At 42.6% G+C, this 21,999-nt stretch overlaps 1 protein-coding gene across 4 annotated transcripts in view; it reads right to left on the reverse strand.

Moving 5' to 3' along the window:
- ASPH (aspartate beta-hydroxylase) overlaps positions 1 to 21,999 on the reverse strand; it is a 182,600-nt gene that overhangs the window by 4,195 nt on the left and 156,406 nt on the right. For all 4 annotated transcript variants that reach the window (XM_061123370.1, XM_061123369.1, XM_061123372.1 and 1 more), the window contains 3 exons: positions 16,478 to 16,613; positions 10,148 to 10,239; positions 9,639 to 9,772 (listed from right to left, as the gene is read on the reverse strand). In XM_061123370.1, coding sequence (XP_060979353.1) covers positions 9,639 to 9,772; positions 10,148 to 10,239; positions 16,478 to 16,613 — 362 coding nt within the window. The remainder of the gene's footprint in view (positions 1 to 9,638; positions 9,773 to 10,147; positions 10,240 to 16,477; positions 16,614 to 21,999) is intronic.

Consider the following 21,999-nt stretch of genomic DNA (forward strand, 5'->3'; position numbering starts at 1 on the left):
TGTGCAAAAAAACAAAAACAGTACATTCATGTTCACAGAGGTGCTGCTCACAGTAGCCAAAAGGCAGGAGCAACCCCCGTGCCCACTGGCAGATGAATGGATAAATCAACATTTATCTACATACAATGGGATATTCCTCAGCCTTAAGAGAGAAGAGAAATCTGACAATGCTACAACATGGATGAACCTCTAGGCTGTTATGCTAAGTGAAATAAGCCACTCACACAAGGACAAATATTGTATGATTCCACTTACAGGTGGCACCTAGAGTAGTCAAATTCATATAAATTCAGAATTATGTTGGTTTCACTCCCTATGAGTAATTTAACCGTATTTGAGAAAACTGAAAACTTAAGAGGGGGTGTGATAATAAAAAGCTATAAGAGAATCTGTGAGATACAATTCCTGTGGGGATGACAAGTAATTGTCAACATTTATTGAGTGGTAGAGTTTAAGTAGTTCAGAGGTTCAGAGTTCCACTGGAGTCCCATCCAAGTATAACAAAAGACACAGGGAAGGGCGTGCAAAAAACAAAAACAGTACATTCATGTTCAGAGGTGCCGCCCACAGTGCCACAGCAGTACTTAAGTACTTCTTAAAGTACTGCATGTAATTAAATCAACTAAATAGAACATTCTAAATTTGCACAAAATGACACTTTCCCTAGATTACGATAGGTATAAGAAAGTCAAAGATTTAGGCATGCTTAATGTGAGAAAAATCTTCAAGCATTCCATTCATTAACTTAAATTGCTTGTAAATTGGGAAAAGCTTTTTAGTGTTGGAATGTGCTGGCTGGTTCATTCATGGAACCAGTTCCTATGAATGTGGAACTTAAGTTAGCACTGGATTGTGGTTTTGCAGATATTTTAGGCTAAATATGGATGAGAGTAAACCATTGATTAAACAATTTTTTAAACAAGAAATCTGGGAGGTATTCCAAGGGGTTTGGAGTCCGTTAAGGTCATAAAATTCTACTAGATTTATTATATTTGCCTTGCCATTTTCTTTCAGACATTTTCCCAGAAAACAACAAAGATACTCAGTTACTTAATGTAGATTCTTAAATGTAGATTCCTTCTGAATACGTAAAAAAAAAAAAAAAAAAAAATTCAATCACTTATGAGAGCTGGAATGACTAAAAGTGCAGCCCTAATTGGAAAGGACAGTAAAATCCCACTCAAGTGACTGCCTACTGAAGTGACTTGGGTTCATCAAGAGATATGTCACTAATCTGGGAACAGATGAGGGTTCTCCAGAACAAGAAGAAACAGAACACCAAGATGTCAAAAGGTCTTTAGATCGCTTCTGAATGGAAAACAAAGACTCTCATTGTAATGAAAAGAAAAGTTTTTCCAGGCCACTTGCTTTGAGAGGAAATCACCACCACGTACAATTTCTGTTGGTCACGCAGTCATGTCTCTTTGCGACCCCACGGATTGTAGCCTGCCAGGCTCCTCTGTTCAAGGAATTCTCCAGGCAAAAATACTAGACTGCATAGCCATGCCCTTCTCCAGGGGATTTTCCTGACTCAGGGATCGAACCTGCATCTCCTGCATTGCAGGCAGATTCTTTACCATCTGAGCCACCACATACAATTTATGCTCAATTTATGACATGAGAAGAGCCCTTTAGGGAAAAGATTTTCCAAGCAGCCTTAGGAAGAAGGCTTCTTGGAGGCACTCTCCTAGCCTTCCTCTGAGGTTTCAGGAAGGCAGGAGGGAGGTGGGGGGACTGCACCCACTCTTCAGACACCTGCCTCGGCTTACTTTTAGAATTTCTCACCATTACCAGGAGAATGTCTCTCCCTGGTTTGCCAAAAGATAGAAAAATATCTGGTCACAAGATAAACCAACATTATGTAATTCCTCAGTTTCTTAAATTATTGTAATTAATGATAATGGTATAATGGTGGCAGCACATGCCTAATAACTATAATTTTGTCATATAATTACCATCAATATTAATAATGCTAGATAATGATATGAGAAGCTTACAGAGTCTTCCATCTAAAAATTGTATAGATCATATCTCTGATCTTTCCAAAAGCTTCTGAGAAACACACATGACACGGTTCTAACTTTCCAGCAAGGGTTTGCTCACATGAAAGCCAGTTCAGATGCCTGCAGGGACACTGGGCTGTTGTGGAAGCAGCAGAAAGGCACTAGGCTTGCTTCATTACAGCCAAACCTCCAGCCCCAGATCATGGTTCTAGGGAACCTAGAACCTATAGTGCCTATAGCTGTTTATGCTAACGCTCCTTGCAAGGTATTTCAATAAGCTGAGTGGAATACAGAAAAGGGTCCAGGAGCTCAAGAATAAGGCTGCTGTAACACAGCTCTTATTAATCTTGATCCACTGAAATCCCACAGGTTCTGACTGCATTGGAAATCCCGGCACATATGGAATTGAATGTAAAACTGCATTATGGCTGCCTCTCTCCTCCTGATACATGTAAACAGAATATATACATACATACCTTCTTTGGTTGCCTATCTGTCATCTATCTATCTACCTACCTAACCTTCCATCAATCCACCCATCCACCCATCCATCCATCAATCTATCCATCATCTCTATCTAACAGGAGACAGTACTTTTCTGAAAGCTAGGACATGTGTCCTTGTTTTGACCCTGCCAACTAACCTGTGACAAGCACGTCACCCACGGGCCTCAGTTTTCCCATCTGTGCAATGATGTGGGTGGACCAAATGGCCTTCAAGTCTCCTTTCAGCATGGAAATTCTCGTAATTCTCTGAGTCAAGCTGTTGGCTAGGACTTTAGTCTTCACATTACACTTTATAGGATATATTTCACAAAACTGTCCTTTGAGAAATGGGTATGGTGTTTACTGTTTTGTTTAAAGTCAAAACATCAATTTCAATAAAAGATGGTGAACTTGACAAAGAAGTTCTTTTCCCAATAGGTTCTATATATACGCACCCCCAGGGTATCTCTCTACCTCCTCCTAGGGAGCCCAGTTTTGGCCAGGCTGCCACAGGGGCCCTCCAGGTGGCCAGGAGGCTTCTGGCCTGCTGCCCAGCCCCTGTGCAGCCTCTGTATATAGCCTCTGACTTCCTCCTCTTGGTCCTGGCTCACCAGGTAGCAGAGGGCTAAGAAAGCCAAGAAGGGAGGAGAAAGAAAGGAAAGATGGAGAGAAACTTCACAAGGCCACAGAGCTGGGATGCCTCTTTGCCCTTCTTCCCACATCTATAGTTCAGAAATGGGGGGCAGGGAAGCAATAGGAGGAAACGAGGGGGTGGCTACCCGCAGTGTCCCACTGCACCCTCCACCCCAGCATCCCTCCCAGCCCCTGGCCTATCAAATCGCAGCCCCTGTCTGTATCTTACCATCCCTTCACCAGCCCTGGCCCCCACATCCTCCACTGACTTCCATCTCCCCCCTACTTCCAAGCTCCTCGGGGCCCCCACCCCCATCAGAGTGCATGCCGCAGGTTACAAGGACCACCTCCGATGATTCCAGGAGACTTGGTCTCAGTCCTGGGAATGTGAGGGGCAGAAGTCCCCATTTCTGCAGCTATTGGAATGGGCACAATAGAAGCTGAAAAATACTGAGTGCATTTTACCACATCACACTGTAAATACAGCTCTGAATGCATTTATATGGATTACTGTAATACTCAAAACCACACCAAGACATACTTTTATTCTCCCCATTTTACAGAGGAGGAAAGTGAGGCTTACTGAGGTCATGCGAGTTGTCTAAAGTCACACCTCATAAGATGGAAAGCCAGGATTTGAACCCCAGTCATGTGACTTTGGGCTTCCCTGGTGGCTAAGTCAGTAACGAAGCTGCCTGCAATGCAGGAGATGCGGGTTCCACCCCTGGGTGGGGAGGATCCCCTGGAGAAGGAAATGGCTACCCACTCCAGTGTTCTTGCCTGAGCAGAGGAGCCTGGTGGGCTACAGTCCATGGGGCCGCAAAGAGTCCGACATGACTAAGCAACTAACACTTTCGCTTTCTCCTCATCCGAAAAATAGAGATGTTGATCAACCCAGGTACGCAGGACTGTTGCGAAGGTTAATGAGTGGATGTATGCAGACTGCTTGACACATAGAAGCACAATGTCTATAATCACTATGTGCTTCCTCCTTATGAATATACAGATATAGACACCGAGAAGCATCTGGGCAATATCTCTGAGTACTGAGACCAAAAATAATATTTCTTTTCTTTTTTTGTTTCTCTGTGTTTTCCAAATTATGTAGCAGGAGCATGCATCAGTTTTGCCACTGGAAAGCATGTATTCATTTTAAATGATCATTTTATTTGTCATGATAGAAAGTTGCATACCTGCAAGCTTATATCCAGATAAAAAGTGCTATGTTCTGCAGTGATGGAACCTTTACACATAGATGCACACTAGAAGGAATTATAAAACGCTGAAGAAACAGCAGTGCGATTATTAATACCTGAGAACTGCGTTCCACAAATTGCCACTCTTTCAAAAGTTGAGAAGCTCTGAAAAATTGCTTCCTGTTGCTGAGCACAAGGAAGCCTGATTTCTCGGTATGTGTGCTTCTGTCTCCATGCCAATGTTACCACCACAATAACAGCATGAAACTTCCAGATTTTATATTACAGTCTTTCTGTCCTTAGAGTTTATAAACTGACCCTACTATTCAGCTCTCTAGCTATTTTTACTAGCAGCCTTGCACAGTGTTTTAATGTCAATTGATCCATTTTGCTCATGAAAAACACTCTTTTTGTAATGAAATATTTAGCCCGACCCAACCACCCTTGAGTTAAGGATTACGAAGGATGAGAATGTAACGCAACATAAAACAAGTACAATAAGGACACGGAGAAGGATGCTGACCCACAATGATGAGGTGGAGGAAGGACACTGATCCTTCAAAACTCCTCAGGGACAAGACAGATGAAACAGTCCATCCTCCAAAAATTTGCCTCCAGATCCAGTGAGAGTTTGCTGGGAGGGGCGGGTAGCAAACACTTTTTAATATCACTATGAGTTTGTAAAATATACCACCTGATTAGGAAATCCCATGGACACAGGAGCCTGGTGGGCTATAGTCTATGGGGTCGCAGAGTTGGACACGACTGAGTGACTAACACTTTCACTTTTCTCTGTCAAAGTTTCCAAGTCTCAGTGGCAAATGAGCTGCCTGTCCACTGACCACTTGCAGCATTCTTATCTGTGCCTCTCTTATGACTCCTGACTTTTGAGCTGTGTTAGCTCCCTGATTGGACACCCTGGTAGGGTAAGATCCCAACTTGATAAGACCCCAACTGTAATACTTGGAATCCCCCTCAGCACTGGATCCTGCTGCACCGGGTCTGGGCCGGTGGGTGTGTGCCAACACCAAAGGAATGACCTGCACACTCCGGAACACCTCTCCATCAGACCTCCACTAAGGGTCCTAGGAAATGGGTAAGAAGATAATAACTTGGTTTCTGCCCTCCAGGCACTTACAGCTCAGACCCAGAGATTAGACTCAGTTCAGTTCAGTCACTCAGTCGTGTCCGACTCTTTGCGACCCCATGAATCACAGCATGCCAGGCCTCCCTGTCCATCACCAACTCCCGGAGATGCCTCAAACTCATGTCCATCGAGTCGGTGATGCCATCCAACCATCTCATCCTCTGTCGTCCCCTTCTCCTCCTGCCCCCAATCCCTCCCAGCATCAGGGTCTTTTCCAATGAGTCAACTCTTCTCATGAGGTGGCCGAAGTATTGGTTTCAGCTTCAACATCCGCTCTTCCAATGAACACTCAGGACTGATCTCATTTAGGATGGACTGGTTGGATCTCCTTGCAGTCCAAGGGACTCTCAAGAGTCTTCTCCAACACCACAGTTCAAAAGCATCAATTCTTCGGCACTCAGCTTTCTTCACAGTCCAACTCTGACATCCATATGTGACCACTGGAAAAACCATAGCCTGGACTAGACAGACCTTTGTTGGCAAAATAATGTCTCTGCTTTTTAATATGCTATCCAGGTTGGTCATAACTTTCCTTCCAAGGAGTAAGCGTATTTTAATTTCATGGCTGAAATCACCATCTGCAGTGATTTTGGAGCCCAAAAAAATGAAGTCTGACACTGTTTCCACTGTTTCCCCATCTATTTCCCATGAAGTGATGGGACCAGATGCCATGATCTTGTTTTCTGAATGCTGAGCTTTAAGCCAACTTTTTCACTCTCCTCTTTCACTTTCATCAAGAGGCTTTTTAGTTCTTCTTCACTTTCTGCCATAAGGGTGGTGTCATCTGCATATCTGAAGATATTTCTCCCAGCAATCTTGATTCTAGCTGTGCTTCTTCCATCCCAGCGTTTCTCATGATGTATTCTGCCTATAAATTAAATAAGCAGGGTGACAATATACAGCCTTGACATACTCCTTTTCCTATTTGGAACCAGTCTGTTTTTCCATGTCCAGTTCTAACTGTTGCTTCCTGACCTGCATATAGGTTTCTCAAGAGGCAGGTCAGGTGGTCTGGTATTCCCACCTCTTTCAGAATTTTCCACAGTTTATTGTGATCCATACAGTCAAAGTCTTTGGCATAGGCAATAAAGCAGAAATAGATGTTTTTTTGGAACTCCCTTGATTTTTTGATGATTCAGCAGATGTTGGCAATTTGATCTCTGGTTCCTCTGCCTTTTCTAAAACCAGCTTGAATATTTGGAAGTTCATGGTTCACGTATTGCTGAAGCCTGGCTTGGAGAATTTTGAGCATTACTTGACTAGCGTGTGAGATGAGTGCAATTGTGTGGTAGTTTGAGCATTCTTTGGCATTGCCTTTCTTTGGGATTGGAATGAAAACTGACCTTTTCCAGTCTTGTGGCCACTGCTGAGTTTTCCAAATTTGCTGGCATACTGAGTGCAGCACTTTCACAGCATTGTCTTTTGTTTGTGGGAATGCAAACTAGTACAGCCACTATGGAGAACAGTGTGGAGATTCCTTAAAAAACTGGAAATAGAACTGCCATATGACCTAGCAATCCCACTCCTGGGCATACACACTGAGGAAACCAGATCTGAAAGAGACACATGCACCCCAATGTTCATCACAGCACTGTTTATAATAGCCAGGACATGGAAGCAACCTAGATGCCCAACATTAGACGAATGGATAAGGAACCTATGGTACATATACACTATGGAATATTACTCAGCCATTAAAAAGAATTCATTTGAATCAGTTCTAATGAGATGGATGAAACTGGAGCCCATTATACAGAGTGAAGTAAGCCAGAAAGATAAAGACCAATACAGTATACTAATGCATATATATGGAATTTAAAAAGATGGTAATGATAACCCTATATGCAAAACAGAAAAAGAGACACAGATGTACAGAACAGACTTTTAGACTCTGTGGGAGAAGGCGAGGGTGGGATGTTCTGAGAGAAGAGCATTGAAACAAGTACACTATCAAGGGTGAAAGAGATCACCAGCCCAGGTTGGATGCATGAGACAAGTGCTCAGGGTTGGGGCACTGGGAAGACCCAGAGGGATGGGATGGGGAGGGAGGTAGGAGGGGGGATCGGGATGGGGAACACATGTAAATCTATGGCTGATTCATGTCAATGTATGGCAAAAACCACTACAATACTGTAAAGTAATTAGCCTCCAACCAATAAAAATGAATGGGAAAAAAAAAAAAGAAACCTCCAAAAAAAAAAGGATTTGAAAAATCTCAACTGGAATTCTATCATCTCCACTAGCTTTGTTCATAGTGATGCTTTCTAAGGCCCAGTTGACTTCACAGTCCAGGATGTCTGGCTCTAGGTGAGTGATCACACCATCATGATTATCTGGGTTGTGAAGATCTTTTCTGTACAGTTCTTCTGTGTATTCTTGCCACCTCTTCTTAATATCTTCAGCTTCTGTTAGGTCCATACCATTTCTGTCCTTTATCGAACCCATTTTTGCATGAAATGTTCCCTTGGTATCTCTAATTTTCTTGAAGAGATCTCTAGTCTTTCCCATTCTGTTGTTTTCCTCTATTTCTTTGCATTGATTGCTAACGAAGGCTTTCTTATCTCTCCTTGCTATTCTTTGGACCTCTGCATTCAAATGGGAATATCTTTCCTTTTCTCCTTTGCTTTTCGCTTCTCTTCTTTTCACAGCTATTTGTAAGGCCTCCTCAGACAGCCATTTTGCTTTTTTGCATTTCTTTTCCATGGGGATGGTCTTGATCCCTGCCTCCTGTACAATGTCACGAACGTCTGTCCATAGTTCATCAGGCACTCTGTCTATCAGATCTAGTCCCTTAAATCTATTTCTCACTTCCACTGTATAATCATAGACTAATATGTACTAATTAACAAAAATCAATGGAAGATAAGCAACAGGCTTCCCTGGTGGCTCAGATGGTAAAGAATCCGTCTGGAATACAGGAGACCTGGGTTCAATCCCTGGGTTGGGAAGATCCCCTGGAGGAGGGCATGGCAATCCAGTCTAGTATTCTTGCCTGGAGAATCCCCATGGACAGAGAAGCCTGGCGGGCTACAGTCCACAGGGTTGCAAAGAGTGGGACATGACGGAGCGAGTAAGCACAACACAGAAATGGGAGATAGAGAACAGATCACTGACAACAGACCGGGTACCTGCTCTAAGAAGTCAAAGAAGAGGCTCCTTTTCTGCAATGAAACTGGATCTTAGTAGTATGTTTATTTTGGATGGGTGAAATGATAGGCACTCCAGGGGATCAGAATATAGGATCAGGACAGGCATAAAGCATCAAAAGAAGCTGCCTGAACAGTCACCCTTTGGCTACTCAGGACAGTCCCCAGGCCAAGTGCCTTGTATGCATTATTTGTCTAATCTGGACAACAATCCTGCAGAGTAGATAGCATCACTGCCGACTGGATAAGAAAGGAGCCCGAGGCTGCAGGGGATTAGTAACTGGGCAAGGTTACACGGGATTAACTGGCAGAGCTGGGATTTGAAGAGGCAGCCATTGTGCCATGCTGTGTCCTCTACAGGAAGACACAAATATCACCAGGTGTTTGCTTCAGAGAGGAGACTCTGTATTGATGAACAGTTTAAATTGTAAAGCAATGAACACAATGTGTCATGTGTGTAGGGCTTAGCTGACTCTGACAAGCTGACAGGTGAGCTGACTCTGAATGTAGGTCTGTCCACCTAGAAAGAGAAGCAAGACGGCTCATCAACCAGACGAGAGTGATCTGGGGAGAAATGATGAAGGAGGGCAGCCCTAGAACTGGGGAGTATCTCTGATCAACAGGGGGCTTCCCTGGTGGCTCATATGATAAAGAATCTGCCTGCAATGCAGGAGACCTGGGTTGGATTCCTGGGTTGGGAAGATCCCCTGGAGGAGGGCATGGGAACCCACTCCAGTATTCTTGCTTGGAGAATCCCATGGACAGAGGAGCCTGGTGGGCTATAATCCATGGGGTCGCAAAGAATCGGACACGACTGAGCGACCAACACGTTCACTTTTTTCTTTCACTTTCTGATCAACAGAAAGCACAGAGATGCCACAGTCTCATGAAGTTGGATTAATACCTCCCACCCTAGTCTATTTCAGTCACAAAGGAAAGGAAATAATCCACCTGAACATAGCTTTGCTGTAAGGAGCATCCATTGTCAGAGGTGATGAACAAGACAGAAAATGACAGGGGGAGCATACCTGGTCTCGTTGGCGCATCGGATCTTGCAGCCTTCCTTGGGAATCACCAAGCCCAGGTGCATTCGGAGCCTACAGTTTGTGGGTCCTGTGTGCGGCCACACATGTGTTCCCGGGTGCATAATGGAATATTTGATCTGCACAGAAAACATACCACCTGTTCATCCCTTTATCAAGGTGTGGGAGAACCGCGAAATTAAAGCAGCGGTACAAAATTACTGTCAATTTTGATTAGAGCCATCTCAGCATTCAGAATTTATGTTCTCATCTTGTTTCTTTGTAAAGGAACTAAAAATAAGGATTCCCATTTCCCACACAGCTATAAACACTGAACATTTTCCACCCTCAATGCTGTCGTCAAGGCCATGAAATTGTTTCATTAAAATGCGAGTGAAAAAAGAGACATTCAGTGGGTCAAAGAAAATGACCATTTCTTCGTAAACATCAGCATTTCCATTTATTCCCCTAATAACTGACTGTGTCCTCCCCAGACCTGAAAACATTCTTGATACCTGTCCTCTTCGGCATCCTGTTGTCTCAGGGAATTTATCTAGTAAAGAACAGGTCTTAGGAGCTCCTTTACAGGCATTTTCATTTTTTCTTCCTAGAACAATAAATGATAAAACCACTGTTGGGAACAAATCACAGTAAAGCTTTAACTCATCCCGTTTTGACCATATACAACCTATATTGTCCCCCTCACTATAAGAATGAGAAGGCTAAGACTTCCCTGGTGGTCCAGTGGCAAGACTTCGAGCTCCTAATACAGGAGGCCCCAGGTTCAATCCCTGGTCAGGGAACTAGATCCCACATGCTGCAACTAGGAGTTCATGTGCTGCAACTAAGACTCAGCACAGCCAAAAAAATAAATAAATATTAAAGGAAAGCCAAAATAATCAATTTTAAAAAATGAGAGGCTGAGTAAACACAAGAAGACACAATATTCTGTTGCAATAGATAGTGACTGTCAGAGTAAGGAGCAGAATACTCTACTCATTGGCCTACTGCATTTGATTAAAGATGTCTAATGGACAGGGCATGTGTTACATGCCTATTTCCCCACTGTGGCAGGCAGAATAATGGCCCCTCCCAAAGAGGATCATAACCTAAGCCCAGTCAGTCGTAAATACATTAGGTAACATGGCAAGGGGAAATTAAGGTTGCATATGATGATGAGATCACTAACCAGCTGACCTTTAAAAAAGGAGATTATTGTGGATGAATTGGATGGGCCCAGTGTAATCACAGGGTCTAAATACACAAGGAGCAGAGAGTCAAGGCCAGAGTGACGCAGAATGAGAAAGACATGACCGGCTATTGCTGGTTTTGAAGACGGAAGGGGACCACAAGCTAAAGAATGTGGGCAACTTCCAGAAGCCGGAGCCACCAGAAGAAATGCCAGAGTCACCAGAAGCCACCCTGATGACACTTTGATTGTAGCTCAGTAAGACCCACTTCTGACCTCAAATTGTAAAGATGGTACATCTGTGTTATCTTAAGCCACTAAATTTATGGTAATCTGTTATAGCGGCCACAGTAAATTAATCCACCCCCCCAAGGAAGCAAAATAGCTTAGTGTGTTTTCCAGGATTATATGCTAATAACCTAAACATTATTTTTCATTGAAATTTAATGTATTTTTCAATTACAGCTCATTCTTTATGTCCTGATAAAGAAGAGGGAAAGAGATCTCTAGGAGACAGGGGTTTCTCTGAGTGACTGTCAAGAAGACAGCTGTAGGTAGAATCTGAAGCACCTTGGACTATGCAGCACTCCTCACCATCTACAAAATCACTGTTTCTTAGGAATGATGTGCTCAGGAAGGTACAGTGCCATTTGCTTTTATGGAGGAGTATAAATGATATGTATTTTTGTGAAGGATAGACATTTTAACTCCCAGAGTCCATGTTCTTAACTGTGACCTAAGACTGCCCCTATTGCTGTTATGTAATGTCTAATTATTATGTGATAAAAAACTGGTATCGCTATCATTTGTCTGTCAGACCTTTTGAACACTCACTGATCCTAGTAACAACCCCATACTTAAGGCACTATTTTCATCACCACTTTTCAGCTGAGGAATCTGAGGCTCAGAGATTCAGGAACATGCCCACATTACACGGTAACAAGTGGTACAGCCAGGACCCCAACTCAGGATCCTTCGGCTCCAAAGGCTATGCTTTAAAGCATGATTTACCATTTCATTGCATCTTGGATGTGAAGATAGCTGTGCAGAACAAACCATTCAGCTGAGGAGAAAATGCCCAGCAGCCGAACACAGTGTGGTTTTGTTATTTTATTATTTGCCACACAGTTTAAAGTAACTTTCAAGAAGTGACAAACTCTGCTTCTTTGGGGAAAAATAGCCTTAGAAAGAGATCTAAATGCCAATGCAAATCTGAGAAAACCAATTGAATATTTCATTTACATGTGAAGAATACATTGTAAGAGGGATATTCATGGAGCCACATTGGAAGGAAAGCTATGACCAACCTAGATGCATATTAAAGAGCAGAGACATTACTTTGCCAACAAAGGTCCATATAGTCAAAGTATCTCAGATTGTAAAGTGTCTGCCTGCAATGTGGAAGACCCAGGTTCGATCCCTGGGTCAAGAAGATCCTCTGGAGAAGGAAATGGCAACCCACTCCAGTACTCTTGCCTGGAAAATCCTATGGATGGAGGAGCCTGGTAGGCTACCGTCCATGGGGTCACAAAGAGTCAGACATGACTGAGCAACTTCACTTATGGTTTTTCCAGTAGTCATGTATGGATGTGAGAGTTGGACTATAAAGAAAGCTGAACGCTGAAGAATTGATGCTTTTGAACTGTGGTGTTGGACAAGACTCTTGAGAGTCCCTTAGACAGCAAGGAGATCAAACCAGTGAATCCTGAAGGAAATCAGTCCTGAATACTCATTGAAGGACTGATGATAAAGCTGAAACTCCAATACTTTGACCATCTGATGCAAAGAGCTGACTCAGTAGAAAAGACTCTGATGAAGACTGAAGGCAGGGGGAGAAGGAGACGACAGAGGACTAGATGGTTGGATGGCATCACTGACTCAATGGACATGAGTTTGAGCAAGCTCCGGGAGATGGTGAAGGACAGGGAAGCCTGGCCTGCTGCAGTCCATGGGGTCACAAAGAGTCAGACACAACTGAGAGATTGAACAACAACAATTCATGGAGCTGTGGTTTTTAAAGGTCCTGGGTTGTAGCTGTCTGAAGTTTCATTAGGCTCTACTGCTGGGATGACAGTAGGTTCATCTTGCATGACAAGAATTATCTAGGTAGCCACTGTCAACTGATCAGTGTGTTAAGAAGAATTCAGAGGTTCATCTTGAGTTCATCCAGAAAGGCTCTTGGGATCAGGTAGCACTGTCTCCCATGGGCTCTGGAAAACAAAATGACTGTGCATGTGTGGCATATTTGCTAACTGTATGTTTTACCGTTCATCGTTGTAGCAATAAATGAACAAAACAGATGTTCTGTTACACCCACATAGCAATTTGAAAGCATCTGTGGGGAAAAATTCCTATGTATATTTGTTGATTCTGTCTTTTTTTCTCTAACTCAAGAAAGCTGATCATTTAAAAGGGAATACTGAAGCTCTGATACTCTGGCCACCTATGTGAACGAAGAGCCGATTCACTGGAAAAACCCCTTGTGCTGGGAAAGACTGAAGGCAAAACGAGAAGGAGCCAGCAGAGGATGAGATGGATGGATGGCATCATCAACTCAATGGACATGAATTTGAGCAAACTCTGGGAGATAGTGGAGGACAGAGGAGACTAGTGTGCTGCAGTCCATGGGGTTGCAAAGAGTGGGACACAACTTAGCAAGTGAACAACAACAACATATACTTCAGAACTGACTGGGCTGCTTAGAGACCTTTTGTGATTTCCACTTACATATGGATGGAAACCAAGCTGGAAGCCACAGCTTCAGGCCTTCAAATATCCAGTAGCATCCTTTCCTAACTATTCTAGACAACCTCTAAGTCTCTACTAAGTCAGATCGTATGGGCCGCTTGTCCGGACCTGAGCTCTCAGTATTGCTAAGCAACAGCCCTGCCGCCTCCCTCCCCACATTTTCCTGACCCCTCTGTCTCCAAGCCGAAAGGGCATCTTCCTTCAGGGGCGCCACCCTGCTTCTATGCAAACTATGCTACTGGATGCCATCAAAAGTCCTTAAACTGTGCATTTATTTCCAGAAAATACTGGATTCCTCCCAGAAGAGTGGAACCACAAACAAAAGACTACACAGAACCTTAATAATACTTCCTAAAAGAGAAACTATTTTATGACCATAAAATAAAACTAGAAATTAATTTCTAGTAACTGATTGAAAAATGGGTATGTATAGAACACACATACACTTCTAAATTATTTTGGATCAAAATGGAAATCAAGATAAAATGAAGTCCTTTGGGCGGAATAATACAAGTGAAAATACACATTACAGCTTAAGGAAAGTAGTTAAAACTTTGAATCAGCTTTGAATCAAAGCCAGAGATCAGTCCATAGTCTTAAATGCTTTTATTAATGAAGAAGAATGAAAATAAATTTTCTAAGAAGTTCCAATTGAAAAGTTACCAAAAAAACCAATAAAATAAATACCAAAAGAACAAGAAAAGGAAGAAAAATATAACATCAGAAATTAGAAAACAATTAAAAGAAGGTGAGATGTAATTTGAGTTTTTTTTAAAGAAATAATAGATCACTCTGTCAAACTTAAGAAATAAGAAAAAACGTGCAAATTCCCTTCAGTGGGAAGAAGGATTTAACAAAGGAAGTAAAGAGTACTTTAAGAAATTACTCTAATTCATGGAAAATTAGATATAATAAAAATATATGAAAATGTGTAAGTTAACAGATATTGTATGATTCCACTTATATGAATTGTTTTGTCTAAAGTTGTCAAATTCATAGACACAGAAAATGTAAAGGTGGTTGCCAAGGGCTGAGTTTTGCAAGGTGAAATAGTTCCAGAGATTGGTTGCCCCAAAATATGAGTATACTTGACTGTACTGAAAGTATACTCAAAAACAGATGAGGTGCTAAATTTTAAGTTGTGTGTATTTTGCTACAGTTGAAACCAAACCTTAAAAGTCAAATCAAATAATTTGGTTGCCATCAACCAAACTGTCTCCATTATTTATTTCCTTTTGTTTAATGTTCTTATATGCCCTACAATGCTTTGCATATTTCAATCTTATTAAAGCATATGGCTTTAGCAGAGAGTATGGTTCCCAAAAATTACCTCCAGGATGTGTATGATTCTGAAGCCTTATTCTAGAAAGCCCAGTAGGTTCTATGAAGCATGAAGATGTTAATGGAAAGGAGGCATCGGGTGAACTGGTAAATGCTTACAGCCAACAGAATCGACTCATTTAGTGAGATGCTGACAGACAAAAATTAGCATGCTGTTCATATATTGACCTTACTATGTGTTAGTCACTCAATCATGTCTGACTTTTTGTGACCCCATGGACTGTACAGCCTGCCAGGCTCTTTTGTCCATGGGATTTTCCAGGCAAGGATACTGGAGTGGGTTGCCATTTCCTTCTCCAGGGGATCTTCTGGACCCAGGGATTGAACCCGGGTCTCCTGCATTGCAGTCAGATGCTTTACCATCTAAGCTACTAGGGAAGCCTGACTTACTATAGCTCTGCTTTAAAAAGTCTTTTTGGAAAAAAGCTGACAGAGTCACTTGAAATCCTGTGATCTCTCTTCTTATGGACATTTCCCTGAAAATGTTATTGAAGTTGTTCTTTCTCTGACATATAAACCTTTGTATTCTGAAAGCATACGGACATAAAGGATGGTGCTTATTTGTCCCATAATATAAACCAACTGCTTACCATCCTCTAATTTATTTTCTGCAGCTAAAGGTGTGAGACACGTGCTGGTTAGTCTTCAGAATGAATTTACTTTTGTACAGCTACTGTTAACCCAGGTTAATTTGAATTTTCAAGAGAGTTGGAGAGTGCTTTAAAGACAAAATTCAATGCTTCTCATTTTGAGGACAGATTGACATTACTTCGCTGGACACACACAGAGTGGGGCGTGCACCTGGGCCTGGGTTCAGCTCAGGGAATGGTACGTTGACTGTGAACCCCTTCCTATTCTTTTTGTTTTAATTTCTTTTTGGCTGCACTGTGTCTTCATTGCTCTGCTTGGGTTTTCTCTAGCTGTGGCGAGTGAGGGCTACTCTCTAGTTGCAGTGCGCGTGCTTCTCATTGCGGTGGCTTGTCTTGTTGCAGAGCACAAGCTCGAGGGCGGGCTTCAGCAGTTGCGGCAAATGGACTTAGTCGCTCTGCAACATGTGGGACCTTCTTGGACCAGAGATCATCGAACTCATCTCCCCTGCATTGGCAGGTGGATTCTCAGCCACTGGACGACCAGGAAAGTCCCTTGTTCCTATTCTGGAGGAGCTCAGACACTAGCTTCTACTGAGTTGTCCCTCTGGTGTGTCATCACCCCAACAGCTCTCATGTTGGGATGTGTTTCCACGGGACAGGGGCAAAGGAGGCCCAGGGAAGCTCCTTTCCAAGGCAGCCATGGTGGGCTTTTCAGTTACATCTATACAGTAAGACTACTCTTTGTAACAGGAAAAACCAGGAAAACCCAAACACATTATATATCCAAATACAACTTATGCATATATAAAACTATGAATTTGCATGCACACACACACACACACAAATGAGTATGCATACATTTTAAGAAGCAATGATCATATTTTGAGCATTTGGGTTTCCCAGGCTCCGTGAAGCACTCCCAGAAGGGCCCCCCTTCCCCATCAGGTCACAGAAAGATCAGGAAGTCAGGCGCTCACCTTGCTGCCACAGCGTAAACTGACTCCAGTCACCCTTCTCCCTCAGGTTCTCATCTTCGGGCAGGAAGAGGCCCTGGGTTTTATCCATCGCTGCAAGGCCTTCATTTCGGATTAACTTCCAGTTTCTTTCTAAGGACTGGAGAGAAGATTCTGGACTGAAAATATGCCTGGTAATACACCTTAGAGTGACATTCAGCTTTTTGTTTGTCTGATTAATAAGTAATGAAAATTTCCCTCTCGTCTAAATTTTGTGTTGTTGAGTCGCTAAATTGTGTCTGACTCTTTGTGACTCCATGGATGGTGGCCCGCCAGGCTCCTCTGTCCATGGGATTCTCCAGGCAAGAATACTGGAGTGGGTCGCCATGCCCTCCTCCAGGGGAATCTTCCCAATTCAGGGATTGAACCCATGTCTCTTAAGTCTACCTGCATTGGCAGGCAGGTTCTTTACCACTAGCATCACCTGGGAAGCCCATCCAAGACATTCACCTCATCCTGAATGCACCTAAATCGCCAACACTCCCTGCAGCTATTGTAACTTGTTCAAGCCAAGAGATGAATCTGCTCGATTCTTGTTAAACTGCCACACTGATGGGAGAATTACTGCTCTAACACATGGAATTACTTTTCAAATGAGGCCATTGGTGGGTGCCTCATACGTCAGGCTCTTCCTCTCTGCCCTCCTGGTATTTTAGAATCTTCTTTCATTTCTTTTGAAAGCTGATTTTAGGGGTATCTTTGGAAAGAGCTGATCTTTTGTTCCTAAAACAGGGCATGAAGCCCTAGGGAAAATGTTAAAGTGATTACATCACTAAATACAAATTTTTAAATCTTCCTTAAGAGCAGGCTGTCTTTTACATGTGAAGTGTCATTCCACCCCCTCCTGCCTCCACTCCCCAGGGTTCCCCTAGGCTGACAGACTTTTCCATGAGCAATAGTGACTTAAATTTGTTTTTTTCTTGTTTGCACAGAGGTGCTGGATGACAGACTCAAGGCTGAAAGGAGCAAAGGGGTGCATGGTCTCCCAGTTGGTCCTCAATGGGAAATACTCCAGTAGCAGCACCAATGACTCCTCAATCTGCTAAACAAATGCTGCACGGACGTTGACTTTTTTCCTGTATTTATTTATCATGAAACAGCCACTCAGCATGTTCTCTCCAGAGCTCAGTACTTGGAGGTAGAATCTGAAAACTGGAAGGATCTGTGTTGTGGAGACCACTGTCTTGAGGATGACAGGGCACTTGGGCAGTGACTGAGTCTGGGCACTCACAGTCTAGTGCCAGATACTGGCACGGTAGTCCCCCCCACCATCACCTCTGGGTCAGACCGCAGAGGGCTGGGGCCCCTGCTCCCCTCTGGGGCAGCAGGGTGGCCACGGGTCCCCACTGTGATGTTGAGGACACACACTGGGCAAGGTCCTGGTGGAACAAGGTGCCCACGGACTGAGTTTTGGGCACATCTTAACGGGAGCACACACTCTGACAGCTGGGGAAAACGGGGCTAACCAGAGATTACACAGTTCTACACGGTGACTTGATGAAAAACACAGAGAACAGAACCATCACGACCCCCTACATGTTCCACAGAGCCACTTTTTCTAGCAAAGTAATTATTGTGCTTGAAGGTGGTTCAGTGGTAAAGAATTTGCCTGCCAAGGCAGGAGACACAGGAGACACGTTCAATCCCTGGTTCAGGAAGATCCCCTGGAGAAGGAAATGGCAAGCCACTCCAGTATTCTTGCCTGGAGAATCCCATGGACGGAGAAGCCTGGAGGGCTACAGTCCATGGGGTTGCACAGAGTTGGACCCAACTGAGCGATTAAGCAAGCATGCTTAATGACTGTACTTGGGTATGTTTTTCAGTTTTGGAAAGACACCAAAAAGAGAGTCTCTTTTTGGGGCATGGGGGGAGGGAATCTGGAATGGGTCCTGGGAATGGCATTTTCAAGCACAAACCAAGGTACCACACTGTAAAAATTTAATGGTTACAGGAATTAAAGGCCAAATAAAATTTTTTCTTGTGTGCATGCATGAGGGACATAGAGAGACATAGAACAAAGGAAGAGGTGGGGAGTGAGGTAAGGGAGGGAAGAAGGAGAAGGAAAAGGAGAAGGAGGAGGAGAAAAGAAAGAGAAATGTATCTTTTCTGTAATAGTATCATTAGTCTTCTGACTTCGCAAATAACTCCATTTTTTAGGAAATTCCAACAGGAACCTGAAGGCTTGCACAGAGCAGGCCATGCCTACATTCTCATCTGAAATATTACTTCCTTGACCCTACATTCATTCATTTTGTAAAACTGAAAAGAGAGATTCATAGGGTTGGTGTTTGGGTTGGTTGCCCAGAAGACAGCAGCTTCTGAGTCACACTTTTCCTCTGACTACACAGACTTTAGCAAACAGAGCTCTGTTTGTTTTCACAGTGCTTCGTGGCCCCATAAACCCCTCATCAGCACTTGCCTTTCAGTTAAACCTCAGCTATATTGGGCACGCTACTCATCTATAAATGGACTTCCCAGTTTCAAGCCTCATTAATCCCACCCTGTGCAGCCAGCGCGCTGTAATCCTCCCCCTCCTTCCAATGCATGACGGTTTCCTCTTTTTGCAGTTATTCTGCTCACTCCACTTAGATGGCATACTTTTTTTTCTTCAACATCAAATTAGATGAAGTCTTATTTTTAAAGGCTTCTCCTAACACTGATTTTTTGCAGAAAGCCTTCAGAGGTGCAAGCGAGAGCCAAACTAATTCTTCACTATTTCACTTGCTATGTTCATTCTATTAAGAAATACACATTTTTAAAAAGTGAAATATTACTATGAGTTTTATAATGAAAGCAGCAGTCTCTTACTCAAGTTTTCCCCAGTCTTGAGTCCTGTCCCCAGCTAACTGCTTTAAATATTTTTCCTCATCTTTACCTACTTCCATCTAAGTAATATATTTATATTGCTATCTTTTGATTTATTAATTCTAGATTTTATCACTCATTTTCTACCAGGGAAGGGAACAAATTTGATGTCTTCTTTTTTTTCTTCTCCATCTAGCAATTCAGCTCATTTCACAAACCTTTCACACATTTCAGTAAACTCCCATTTGAGTTTTATTGAGTTGTAACAAATATACTTTGTTTCACATGCAGCATATATAAATTCTGCCTCCTTTTCTTTGGCTTGATTTTCTAACGCCCTTAACACTGCTTCTTCTTTATAGCCCTGAAAGTATGCTGTAAAATCTCTTGATACTATGCTACCTTTTGCCAAAAATATCATATAAGCTCTTTCTCTGAAGATAACCTACAGCAGCCATCTGCTTTGCTCTGCTCTGAACTGGGTGGTGTCTGGGCTTGCTGGACCATTGTCATCAGGGAACTTCTGTTGACCTCTGCCCAGTATGAGGCTCCCTAATTACTCAGTTCTAATCTGAATAAAGGATTATCTGTGTTCCTGAGAAAGGACACACACTGCAGATAAAACTGAACTTCTAAAAATATCTGGTTATTTTTTTTTTAAATTTTCATTGAAGTACAGTTGATTTCCAATGTTCCATTAATTTCTTCTGTATAGCAAAGTGATTCAGTTATACATTATATATATATTCTTTTCCAATATGGTTTATCACAAGATATTGAATATAGTTGTCTGTGTTATACAGTAGGACCTTGTTGTTCGTCCATCCTATATATAATAGTTTTCATCTGCTAATCCCAAAAACACAATCTTCCCCTCCCCTAAACTCCCTCCCCATAGACAACCACAAATTTGTTCTCTATGTCCGTGTCTGTTTCTGTTTCATAGATATATTTGTGTCATTTTTTTAGATTCCACAGATAAGTGATATCATATGGTATTCATCATCCTCTTTTTTATTTATCTGAAGTTGTTCTTACACTTGATCAAAGGCTTGACTATGTACAGGATTCTAGCCAGTGAATAATTTCTAGGTAAGCTTTTGGACAGCAAACAGCTCAAACCAGCCAATCTTAAAAGGAAATAAGCTTTGAATATTCATTGGAAGGACTGATGCTGAAGCTGAAGCTCAAATACTTTGGCCACCTGACGTGAAAAGCTGACTCGTTGGAAAAGACCCTGATTCTGGAAAAGACTGAGGACAGGAGAAGAAGGGGGTGACAGAGGATGAGGTGATTGGATGGCACACTGACTCAATGGACATGAATTTGAGCAAGCTCCAGGAGATAGTGGAGGACAGGGAAGCCTGGCCTGCTGCAGTCCATGGGGTCACAAAGACTCAGCTACAACTTAGCGACTGAACAACAACAGTTTGGTTTCTTTTGAATCCTCTCCCCAGCTTGTGGAGGGCTACTTTCTGTGTTCTTATGTGGTCTTTCTTCTGTGTACTCAGACATTCCTGTGTGTCCAAATTTCCTTTTCTAATAAAGATGCTAGTCATATCAGACTAGGGCTCACCCTAATGGCCTCATTTTAACTTTATCTCCTTAAAGGTCCTATTTCCTAGTACAGTCATATTTGTGGGAATAGGAATTCAATATACAAGTTTTGAGGGGACACAGTCAACGTGTAACATTAATGCAGATTCAGGTTAAAACTAGACCCAGCTGAGAAAGCCGACAGCAGATGGGAGGGGATCCGTATGCCAGTAAATCTATGGCAGCAAAACAAAACACAGTCATGGAAAAAATCAGAAAGAGATACATGTTTAACATGTGGACAAAACATAATACAAGATAAGCCTAAGCAAGGTTAGGTAAGTAACTATGGGCAAACACAGACCCTGGCAGAAATCCCAGAGCTGTTTGTGCCTTGAAAGGTCCTGACTCCAAACTGAGAGAAGGCAAGTGATCCAAGACTATTCCAGGCCAAGTTTCCACATTAAATCAGAGTTAGAATGAATTGATAACAGTAGTTCATTAGTAAAATGTATACCCTTTTAATCCTAATTGTCTAAGACATGTTTGTTAGCTAACTATTTTAGGAATTCCAGATCTGATTTTTTAGAGGTAAAGTCAGTTTACTTAAATCTTGGCTAAAACATGCCTATATTTTACACCGTGATGAACGGACATAGGTAGCAGTGTCCTCTGGCTTTGAGAGAATATAGCAGGGTAGAGGGGCAGCCCCCTGAGTGCTGAGCTGAAGTTATGAAATCCAAGCAAACACCATAGGAAATGCGATGCTCTCACAGCAAACTGATTTTAATAAAATCTCTGGGGAAATTAGTAGCATTGACGAAGCAATCTTGTGCTAGTTCCTAATGCATTTTAATCAGATCTCCAGTTTTTCAAGTTCAAAAATAAAAATAAAGGGAAACATCTGACATTTCCTATTGGGAAATAAATGAACACCAATCAGATGAGAAAAGCAAAGTCTGTTTATTCAGAGCTTGCTGGAGAAAGGGAGTCTGCCATCATCACCTGTGTCTGGGCAGAGACATGGGAAAACTTTCTAGTGAAAAAGGGCAGGTTTCAGGCAGGGAAGCCCTGATCGGAGGCTGTTGGCCTGGGGAAGCTGTAGGCAGGCTTAACAGAAGCTGAGTGTTCTAGTGATTCGTGGT

Source organism: Dama dama, chromosome 21, assembly GCF_033118175.1.
Source record: "Dama dama isolate Ldn47 chromosome 21, ASM3311817v1, whole genome shotgun sequence".
Lineage (NCBI taxonomy): Eukaryota > Metazoa > Chordata > Mammalia > Artiodactyla > Cervidae > Dama > Dama dama.